General features: G+C 48.7%; 2 protein-coding genes across 4 annotated transcripts; one reads left to right on the plus strand and one right to left on the minus strand.

Moving 5' to 3' along the window:
• Positions 1-14: 14 nt before the first annotated feature.
• On the minus strand, positions 15-6,248 carry slc4a1ap (solute carrier family 4 member 1 adaptor protein). Its single transcript, XM_034525434.1, has 14 exons — positions 5,443-6,248; positions 4,725-4,956; positions 4,389-4,517; positions 4,211-4,271; positions 3,978-4,117; positions 3,721-3,881; positions 3,398-3,467; positions 3,117-3,306; positions 2,690-2,786; positions 2,307-2,586; positions 1,970-2,056; positions 1,775-1,857; positions 1,585-1,654; positions 15-1,019 (listed from the first exon to the last, which is right to left on the minus strand). Exons 1-14 carry the CDS (start codon positions 6,229-6,231, stop codon positions 970-972), a joined length of 2,439 nt encoding a protein of 812 aa, XP_034381325.1. The 5' UTR covers positions 6,232-6,248; the 3' UTR covers positions 15-969.
• Positions 6,249-6,443: 195 nt separating this feature from the next.
• Positions 6,444-9,973, plus strand: supt7l (SPT7 like, STAGA complex subunit gamma). 3 transcript variants are annotated; one of them, XM_034525627.1, is made up of 5 exons: positions 6,444-6,555; positions 7,058-7,548; positions 7,671-7,995; positions 8,929-9,157; positions 9,401-9,973. In XM_034525627.1, the coding sequence occupies exons 2-5, from the start codon at positions 7,124-7,126 to the stop codon at positions 9,703-9,705; spliced, it is 1,284 nt and encodes a 427-aa protein (XP_034381518.1). In that variant the 5' UTR covers positions 6,444-6,555; positions 7,058-7,123; the 3' UTR covers positions 9,706-9,973. The 3 variants fall into 3 exon arrangements, with proteins under 3 accessions (XP_034381518.1, XP_034381520.1, XP_034381521.1); XM_034525629.1 differs by having other exon boundaries at positions 6,446-6,555; positions 7,085-7,548; XM_034525630.1 differs by having other exon boundaries at positions 6,449-6,555; positions 9,407-9,938.
• The last annotated feature ends 355 nt before the right edge of the window (positions 9,974-10,328 follow it).

The raw sequence follows: 10,328 nt of genomic DNA on the forward strand, positions 1-10,328 counted from the left end.
TTTATACAGACAATTTTTATTTTACACTTATATAACAAAATACAGTTTATTTACCTTCCCCGACCGGAGAGAGAGAGGGTGGCGGTACACCAAACAGAACAGCACTGAGTGGGATTTCACAGAGCGAGAAATCCTGCTATAGGCAAACACCCCAATAGCTGACTCACCCGTGAAGACAATCTCCTTAAAAAGAGAACTTTGAGAAGGTTGGCCTACGTGTGTGTGTGTGTGTGTGTGTGTGTGTGTAGGTGTAAACACACACTCCACTTAGCTTGAGTCATTATCAGCTTGCGTTTCATCCAGTAAGCCATCCAAGTGTCCAGATGGTCAGAAAAGCTGCTTCAACGCTCTCCCTCTCTGCTACACACACTCCTTTTGAAGAAATAAAAAGGTTGTGCCAGCGATCGACTGAAGCCAAACAAGAGGAGGGATGCGGATTGGATGTCAGGTGGATTTAACAGCAGCAGGAGCAGCCAGAGACCGGAAAGCTGAATTCAGATCAGTTACTGCCCCTACTCTGTCCCCTTCCCATTTTCTGCTTGGATGATATATAATTAAAATTATTATTATTATATTTATTTTTTAAAAAAGGGGACACAATTCAAGAGCAGCACATCTCTATTGTTGTTGTCGTGGGTAAAAAGTGCCAGTGGGCTGACTGCCCAGTGTCTGCTCCCCCGAGCTCGCCAGTTTAATGTGAATTAGAACGCTGTGCTTTTTGTTTTCCGAGAATGCAAACGCATAACCCCCCCTTGAAAAAAAAAAAAAGAGGATAATGTAAAGGTGCAGCGCTACAATATCTGGTCTGTGTTACAGGCTCATAATTATTTTTGCGGGATTTTTTTGAAGCTGAAGCACACATCGGGACCGGCAGAGAGGGTTAATGGTCAGCGCTGAGGAGGTATGAAAAGCTGGTGGAGTGGAGACACAAGCTCTCTCTCTCTCTCTCTCTCTCTCTCATGGTTTCCCTCAGTAGCCGTACTTGTCGTTCAGGTGTGTGCGTCCATCTCCAGTCTGATCTGTGAGCGGAAGTAAAAAGACAGATTTGAAATCAGGACTCACGTTTACATACTCTTGGAAATACAGAACAAAGTATAACAAAAAAACGAGATGTCCCACAAGAGCAAGTTCACCCAGTAAAGTACCCGCTGACTCGCATGCAATCACCGGACCGATCACAAACGCTAAGAATAAAACTGCGCCGCACTAAGCGCAGTTTGGCAGACGTTTCAAAGTTTATTTTCATTCCATATTATCTTATCGATTCTAAGTGACTTTGATCTGCATTCCTCGAGAAGAACCGTCGCTGCAATTTCAGCTCTACAAGTGGACCATGAAAGCCGGTCCTACTTCCTCTCACCATGTCCTCTAGACCCCCCCCCCCCCTCCTTCATTCCTGTCCACAGTGGGCTGGGAACTCACTGCATATCTTGAATTCTTATTCACCAGGTCCCAACAACTCCCTCGAGAACTTGCGTCTCTCTGATGAGCTTACAGCCTTACACCGCTCGACAAGATCGACGTTACACCTGTGGACGCAACCGATTGGTCGGTCTGTCTCGTGCAAACAGTTGCGGTTTATACCTGTAGGGGGCACCCAGACGCAATAATCGGGATCGTCCTCTGGATACTTTCCCGAGAGTTGCCGTGGTGGCTGTGGAGACGAATCAAGGGGAGATTTCAATTGACGGCACGCTTTTCTGCACAAATACGTGTGTGTGTGTGTGTGTGTGTGTGTGTGTGTGTGTGTGTGTGTGTGTGTGTAAGGGCCTACCCTGCTGGGGCCCATCGCTTTCCTCAAATTCTTTCTTGGCCGGGGCTCCGCTGCTAGCCCTCCGTCGCCTTCCGCTTTGGACTCTGTAGAGACACAGAGACACACACACAAGATATGACAATAGCACGCGGACCAAACAACCAGCGTTGGCGTTGGCGCATTCTAAAATGGAAACGGTAAGAACACAGCAGCCACCTGGACTTGACGAGGCTACATCCTTGAGCCGGGGGTCCTGCTCCAGAGCTTCAGCAGACTCGCATCCCCTCCGTTTGTGGCTTTGCTCTAATAGGAAGTCACACAAACATAAATATATAAAGGGTAACTATTAGCATAGGCACACATTGCTGGATATTTGATCATTTTCCTTTATATAACTTATATATAAAAAGGAGGATAAATAAAGAGGATGCTTTTGTGAATCTATTATACATCTACTGCCACCCAGTGGCAGAAGAGATACACTGTAAGACTTGTGAGAACAGACGGCATATTTTCCTCAAAAAACTTCCTCCAGTTCTTTTTGCATTCATACCTTTTGGCTCTTGTGAGCGCGCTGGTTGCCGTCTCCGCCGTCCTGACGTCGGGCTCTCTACAGACATGGACGCACCGGACTCCTCAGAGTTAGTCTCAGTAATGATTACACAATCTTTATCGTCATCCTCGTTTTCTTTTGCTGCTGCCTCCTCCTCCTCCTCCTCCTCCTCCTCCTCCTCGTCCTCCTCCTCCTCGTCCTCGTCCTCTTTTCCACTGGGCGCAAGTTCTTTCATGTTGAAGAGCTCGGCGGGTAAGTCGGGGCGCTTCAGTGGCAACTTCTACAAGAGAGGAGAAATGTTGGTGGAGGAAATAGAGAGAAAAAAAATGAAAAGAGAGGCAGATGATTGGACCGGGTTATGAAACATGACGAACAACACCTACCCCAATGGTGCCGGTCTTCAGCTTGAATTTGCTTCCCCCCTTCATGGCTCCAAACAGCGGTAAGGTCTTTTTGGGCTTCTCTGTCTCCGAGCTACCACTGTCACACCGACCGACACACATCAAAATTGTATTTATAAGTATTTATATGCTGCCTAGTATAGATTGGAATAAAATTAAACTCCAGAGAATGCTTAAAAGAAGCTACAGCGATGGAGTTCAATTAAGTCCCGCCCACACTGGAAACCCAATGTGAAGGAGAACGAACACTGAACACAGAACTTCAAAAAGCGACGCATTGTTTCAATTACAGTAGCTTGTTAACATTAGCTCGCTATGAGCTAACTTGTCCCATCATGGTTTTAGTTCTCAAAATGAAATATATATATATAGATATGTATATTGCCAGCAGTATGACGTTGTGTCTGACCTCGGCAGCAGCGAGGGCATCCGGGCGGGCCGCGTGAGCTCCACCAGCTTGCGCAGACTCTGCGCATCCTTGCGCAGGCTGGCCACGTGCACGTGAAGCTTCCTGCGCTCCACGGCGTCCATCGCCACCTCGCTCTGCACTGCGGTCATGAAGACGTCCAGCGGGTCCTCGGCGGAGGAGCCGGAGGAGCCTTGAGGAGGCGGAGACGAGAACGTGCGGTTAAAGCGAGGCGAGCGCGCGGCTGTGGTTCATCGTGGCATCCGTCCCAAATCGTGACTCACCTCCCCGACCGCCGCTGAGCTTTTTCTGAGTCTCGGCCAACTCCGACTCCACCTCCGACAGTTTGGCCACCTACATGAAGATCAAATGCCTGCGCGTTACCACGGAAACGTGCAGCGCGCCGAGTATGGCAGCGGCCGAGCAGTATGAATACGCCACAAGATCAGCAGTTTGGGGTAATTTTGCGCCAATTGGCAAATTGTGCAAAACTACGGCAGGGAGACATTACACCTGCAGCATGTCAGTGTGAGCATTGAGCAGAATATTGTGATATTCTTCAGACGTGTGCATAAACGGCAGGAGATTGATTTTTTTTTTTTTTTACCAGTGACTCGTAGGTCTTGGGCCGCTCGTCGACCTTCCCCGCCTTTTTCATTCTCTCCGTCCTCTTCCTCTCAACGGTGCCGGTTCGATCCAGGAAGGTATCGTCATCGCTGTCGTAGTAGTCCTCGTCTTCCCAGTTCTTCTGCTTTCGCTTGCGGGACACTAGACATTGGATGTGAAACGGGAGACAAAATAAAATCACTACCGCCGTACAAGCTCGACCCTCTCCAGGTGGCGGGTCATAATTCTGCTTCGCACCTGCTTCCTGTCGGAGCAGCCCTCGGGCTTCCAGCATTCGACATGCCTCCAGGCAGCACTGGACGGCTGTATCCTTCTTCTTCCCGGTGTGGGTCGCCTCGGCGACCAACTGCCGGCCTGCGGCATCGTCCACCGGAAGCCTGGCGGAAACGTGAACTGTGTCATTCCATACCCACTTTTACACGCTTTCTTAACTCCACAATTGTAAATCTGGTGGTTTCCACATCACTCACTTTATCCTGCAGAGCCAGGTGCCGTGGCTTTGGTCTTCGTACTCAAACTCAAGCTCCTCTCCTACGATGAAAAGAATGCCAAAGTCGAGAAATTCAATAAAATGCAAGAACTAGGAAAAAGGAGGAAAAAAAACGAGAGGAAAGCGCACGTCTGCGGATTGACGGAAAGTCTTCTCACCTTCCCTGTCGTAGAAGCCCTGCAAAGCCTTCTTTGGGTCTTTCAGGTAGGCAGCTTCCTGGTCCTCTTGGAACTCCGTCGAGAAAGGGTTTTCCTCGTTCTCGTCCTCCTCCGGGGCGGCCTCCTCATCTGCGGGGACGGATTTATGGAGACGGACAAAATTAAAAAGGGAGAGGAGAACAAAAAAGGGGATTATTGTGCTTCTTTATTTTCCAGCCAAGAGAGAGAAAGAGAGAGAGAGAGAGAAAGGTGACACCCGCTCAGTCACGACGGCAACCCAGCAACGCGTAAACACAGATCACGACACGTGGCGTACTGGAAGCATGAAAAGCTCACCCATTCCCCACGAGCAGCCCGATTCTTCGTTTGACAGTTTGCTCCGGCCCTTGCTGCTTTCGCCTCCCTCCTTCTCCTCCTTATCACCACCATTATCATCATCATCATCGTCGTCATTATCAGACCCGTCTCCCATCATCCTCTTCTCCAGCTCTGCCTTCTGTTTCCGGGCTTTCTCCCTCAGCTCTGTCACCGTCAGCTCAGACTCCTCTTCCTCGTCAAACTCTGGCCCCTATAGGAGCAACAGAGTCCACACATTTGCTTTTTCCTTGTCAAAAACCATCCGCCTACATTACCCACAGTACAACGAACCACAGAGTCCAATGGGATTCGGTTTGTGTTATGCTAGTGGCGGCTAATGATTAATGTTATTGGTCAAACCATTTTTTTAAAACTCCATGCTCTTGTGCAATGGCTCTGTACCCATTTAAAACCCACAACAACACTGGTATAGTCTATTATTACATACATAACATATGCCCTTCAAATCTCCACAATGCATCGACAGAGTTATTGGTATGACAAACAGTCCAAAAGAAAAGACTTTCAATAAACAATGATTAAAAAAAAAAAATGGAAACAGTAAATTATTCTATTTTTTACTTGATAAGTGACTGAAAGGATTATCAAATTGTCCGATCTAAAAGTCACCTCATTTGAACACATGAAGAGAGGTTAGCATGGGTGCAGGTGCAGAGGGGTCCCCGTCAGGGTTTACCTGCAGGATAAAAAGCCTCGTGCTCCCGCCGAACTTTAAGACGTGTCCCACACGGATCCGAATGTAGGTGTTCGGGGGGACCTTGTTCTTGTTCACCACGGTGCCGTGCGTGCTGCCCAGGTCGTGGACGTAAAACCCTCTCTCCTCCCCGACGGACTCTCCCTCTCCGGCCTGTCTGCGGTACTGAATTGTGGCGTGGTATCTGGAGATGGAGGGATGCTCCAGAGCGACGTCACACACGGGCAGACGTCCAACCACGAAGTAACTCTTGTGCGCGAGGGGCACCGTGTCCACTATGGTGCCGTTTTTAAGGATTTCCAAAGCATAGGGGACATCCGGGGCATTGCCACCCCAGGGAGGCTCCGTGTATGGGATCGGGGGGAACTTACCGACCGGGGGCCCTTTAGCCGAAAGCACCCTGGGTTCAGCCTCCGGTTTGGGCTTAACAGGAGCCGCGTTCTGGTCCTCGTCCTCTTCGAGACCCGTTTCCGTGGTTCTGTTTTCACTGACGGGACCTGGAGGCTCCTCGCTCGGGGGGTCCACGGCCTGGGCGTCTTTATTTTCTTTCACGCGTTTCGCCTCGGCCGCTGGTGATTTGGACGCAGCCGCGACGCTACTGCGTTTAGCGGCGAAGGAGGGCGCCGCGAAGGGGGCCGGTTTTTTAAAAGTGTCGTCCGTTTCTTGGCCAGCTCTCCGTTCGTGTTCCTTGGACGAGCGCTCGTCCGTTTCCACCGCAGGGTTCGTGCTTCCATCCATGTTATTCACGTCTAACGGCGGGGAGGCGTCCATGTTTATTTGGTCCCACCGCGAAATGTGCCCGTGTTTTCAAAGCCGCTTTCAAATAAAATAAAGAATATGTTCCCCCAAGAAATTGACTCAAAAAAGTGCATGTAAAACACGAGAACCCCGAACTCTTATTTGATACAACTAAAAATTAAATTAAAATTAAAAATTAAAAATGGTTTGCTGCGGAACCAAATATCTTGTTCTGCAGTTCACCCGAGTTGTTTTGACAAGAAGGACGAAAACGCATCGTTCCTATGCAACTTCCTCCAAAGATACGAGGGGATTGGTTTTAAACGTTAGCAGACGCTTTATCTGTCCCTGTGCTACGTGAGTTGTGGTCGTGTGTTCATCTGGATATAATTTAACTAGCTAAACATGCATGTTATGTAGTGAGCGAGCTGCTTCGTGGCTTCGTGGCTGCTCCTCCATGACTTGTTTGTTGTTTTCTCTCGTATGCTCGTGCAGACACCTGCCAGACGTTGTTGTCTTGCTATTCGCAAACGGACATCCGTGTTCAACCTTAACTTCAGAGCTTACGCTAATCAATGCAGTCTACTTGTGTAATTGGCATTAAGTTAATTGCGTTTTCCGATCGTTTTTTCCAGGAATAACTTTACATGAACGTTACCTGTGTCTTTTTTTTCTTTATAAAGGCATGATTGTAATTGCTAACACCTTTTTGTGATAGGTCGGATGTATACCGATATAATCAGACAAGTATTTGAACTATTTCAAAAAGCCAAATAGCAATGTAATCTAATTTAAAAATTGAATGAAGGCAAATGTATTAACTTTTTTTATTCATGTTATTTTTACCCACTTCATCCAGCTTCCTCTCCACCGTTTCGATTTTCAGCTTTATTCCAAGTTTGATTCTGGCCCGTGATCCCCCACCATGATGCGCTACTGGGGCGAGATCCCCGGGCCTGCGGGGGCTCCCCCGAGCCGCAGCTCTTTTGACTTGCTCCAGCGCGAGTTTCGCACGGTCGAGATGCAGGACCCTCCCCTGCACCAGCCCTCGGCCCAGCGTCCGCGGCCCACCACCATGTTGGACATCCCCTCGGAGCCCTGCAGCCTCACCATCCACACCGTGCAGCTGTGTCAGCATGCCCGCCGCCTCCGTGGCCTCCTGTCAGCGGCTCAGGGTCAGAGCTCGGCGTCCTCCGAGAGCGGCAGCAAGCTGGAGGAGGCTGAGGCCAACCTGCCCCTGCGTCCTCCCACCCCGCCTGTGATGCCAGATGACTTGCTGCCCGTGGACAGCAAAGCCCCGCGGCAGCCCTTCCTGCTCCGCCACAGTGACCCTGAAAGTGACTTCTATAAGTGAGTTAATCTGACTGACTGTGTGGCTGAGCCGACATAAATATTGCATTTTTACAGCTATGATCTCAGATAATTTATCAACCGGTCATCATTCATCTCTTCTGGCTCTTTCCAATCACAAGGGGTAAAGGAGAGCCTGTCACGGAGCTGAGTTGGTCCTCCTGTCGGCCACTCCTCTATCAGTCAGTGGCCACCGTCTTGGCCCACGCTGGCTTCGAGTCGGCCCAGGAGAGCGTGCTGGAGACTTTGACCGACCTGGTCCATGAGCATTACCTGCGCGTCACCCGCATGCTGCGCGTGGCGGTGGACCGCGAGGCCCGGCTCGGAGCGAGTCCCTTCCCAGATGTGGTGGAGCAAGTGTTCCACGAGGTGGGCATTGGCAGCGTGCTCGCCCTGCAGCGCTTCTGGCAAGTGCGAATCAAGGACTATCACAGCTACATGCTGCAGGTGAGGGTGGGAATGGGTCATAGCCGTTCATGGGATTGCGTCATTTGACAATCTGCCCTGTGAGACGCTGTTTGTATGTCAACCATGACTTTTTATGCAGGGATATCCATTTTAAAATATGTGTGGTTGTATGAGGTAATTGTGGCCAATGTTGCAAATCAATGAGCAGCACTGTTTTCATAGCTTTTTAAATTATTTTATTCCTGCCAGTTTGTCATATGATCTTTCAGGTAACGTTTACTTTTGAGGAACACCAACGTGTATGTCAAGTGTTTTGTACAACCAGAAGTCCAGATTTAAAAGTCATCTAATTTGAACACATAAAGAGAGAGGCAATTAGCATGCGTACAGGTGAAAAACGGCCAGTTTGTCATATGATCTTCCAGAAAATGTGTCATGTGTCAAACCCAGATATCTGATGGCATCATCATGATACAGGACTTTATTCTGAGTGCTCACACACTTAGTTATGGCTGCTATGCATCATGAAGCATATTGCTGTGCAGTGTACAAATAGTTCATCTACAGAAAATGAATCCATGACAAGTAATTGTTCGTGTTCATTTATAATGCAAAAACATCATTCAATCTCTTGTTCCAGCTTCTTCAGTGTGAGAATTTGCTACTTTTCTCACTTATTTTGATCATCGTAAATTGAATATTTGGGGATTTGAGACTTTGGGATGCTCAGACAAGACATTTAAAGAAAGGGTTCTCTGTCAGCAGATGTAATTATGTTGAATGATCCCGTGTGGCACATGGCTGATCCTTTGTGTCTGATATTATCTTCGGCAAATCACCCAATCGTGTTCTCGCAATGTGTTGGATCAGGTTTCATGCTGATGAGTTAAAATACTCTAATGTAGACTCAGCTCTTTTATCTCTGAGCTTTCACCAGTAAAATATGACTCATAAAAGATTTTCATCCTCCAGGTGAGCAAAGATCTGTCAGAGGAATATGAACGACTGGTGAACCCGAAGGCTCTGGAGGACTCCAAGCCCCCTAGGATCAAGGAGGAGCCCATGAGTGACATCTCTTTCCCCGTGAGCGAGGAACACGAGGCAGACTTGGCCTCTAGGGACCAAGCTCTGGGGGTCCTCGGGGCCCACGGTGAGAGGCTGGCTTCGGGCCTGGATGGTGACCATTCTCCTCACACCTCAGGTGAGACCAGACTTTGCTTATGAACGTGGGCGCCTCGAGATTGACTCACTTTTGTACCCAGCCTCAGGTGGCCATTTGAGGAACTGCAGTATTTTGGGCACTTTCATGTTGGTGTCATCAATAAAATAATTTAATTATTGGAAGTCCAAATCCCAATTAACATTTTATTGCATGTGCAGCCCTACTATTCATAAAAACACGTTTAATGCACTTGATAAATCACCGTTGCTTTGCTCTTTTAAGGTACAGGTGGGACCAACAACTCCCCACTGTGGCCACAGGTAAAAATGGAGCCGCAGGATGTCGAGGTGGGCCAGGGTGCTGGCCACCACCAGCACCATCACCACCACCACCATGCCGTCTTGGGTGGCGACGTGTTCGAGGAGGGGGGGCCCATGTCCACCATGAGCGAGTCAGGGGGAGCCATGGCACCCTCTCCTGGGGGCGTGGCGTCAGACACCAGCTACGTGTCTCATTCGCCCGACTCCTTGATGGGCGCCTCCCCCGTCTTCAACCAGAGGCCCAAGAAACGCCCGAGGAAGATGTGAGGATGCGTTCACGGACGGTGGGAAAGGTGGCCTCCGAGCTTACCAGCAGCAGGAACAAGTCTGGCGATGAAACGCAGTGGCTGTGCAGCTGTTGAGCTCCACGGCCACGGCATAAACTGACATGTCATGAATGGCCTGAACTGATGTGGGGGGAGTGAAGTGTAGTTATTTTTTAGTTTGTATAGTTTCTCTCAAAATAGCTGAAGACTTTGCTGTTGACTTCAGAACGGGGTTTACTGCCAAAAGAATAAACATCTTTGGGAGTACCAGTTTTGTCCGTTTGAGTTTTATTAAGTTATTTTCAGGGAATGTAGAAGGAGGTGGTCCAAAAGCAAATCATTTAGTCAAACGGCTTAATTCAGCAGAATGGGCTTGTTTTCAGTAAGCTATTGAGTCCCTTTTGTCTTCAATTACCAATTACTGCCTGCGCCATTCATTAGGATTAAAAGATGCTCCAGCGAAAAGGAAAACATTTTTTTTTTTCTCTTTTTGGTGGAGCGTCTTTTAATCCTAATGAATGGCGCATCCCTCTCGTAAAGACGCTGTTGCTTATTATGATGTATTCCCTTTCTGCGGCAACACTTTACTGTACATGTTGCACAACAGGGCGGAACGATACACAC

Source organism: Cyclopterus lumpus, chromosome 22 (assembly GCF_009769545.1).
Source record: "Cyclopterus lumpus isolate fCycLum1 chromosome 22, fCycLum1.pri, whole genome shotgun sequence".
In the NCBI taxonomy this organism is placed as follows: Eukaryota; Metazoa; Chordata; class Actinopteri; order Perciformes; family Cyclopteridae; genus Cyclopterus; species Cyclopterus lumpus.

Bases quoted from the DNA above. Each gene is read 5' to 3' on its own strand.
- supt7l (XM_034525627.1), top strand. From the start codon at position 7,124: ATGATGCGCTACTGGGGCGAGATCCCCGGGCCTGCGGGGGCTCCCCCG. The intron at 7,996-8,928 runs GTGAGGGTGGGA...TTCATCCTCCAG, and splicing joins ATCACAGCTACATGCTGCAG to GTGAGCAAAGATCTGTCAGA. The intron at 9,158-9,400 runs GTGAGACCAGAC...TGCTCTTTTAAG, and splicing joins CCATTCTCCTCACACCTCAG to GTACAGGTGGGACCAACAAC.
- slc4a1ap (XM_034525434.1), bottom strand. From the start codon at position 6,231: ATGGACGCCTCCCCGCCGTTAGACGTGAATAACATGGATGGAAGCACG. The intron at 4,518-4,724 runs GTGAGCTTTTCA...CCGTCCCCGCAG, and splicing joins GGGCTGCTCGTGGGGAATGG to ATGAGGAGGCCGCCCCGGAG. The intron at 3,307-3,397 runs GTGAGTCACGAT...CGCCTCCTCAAG, and splicing joins GCTCAGCGGCGGTCGGGGAG to GCTCCTCCGGCTCCTCCGCC.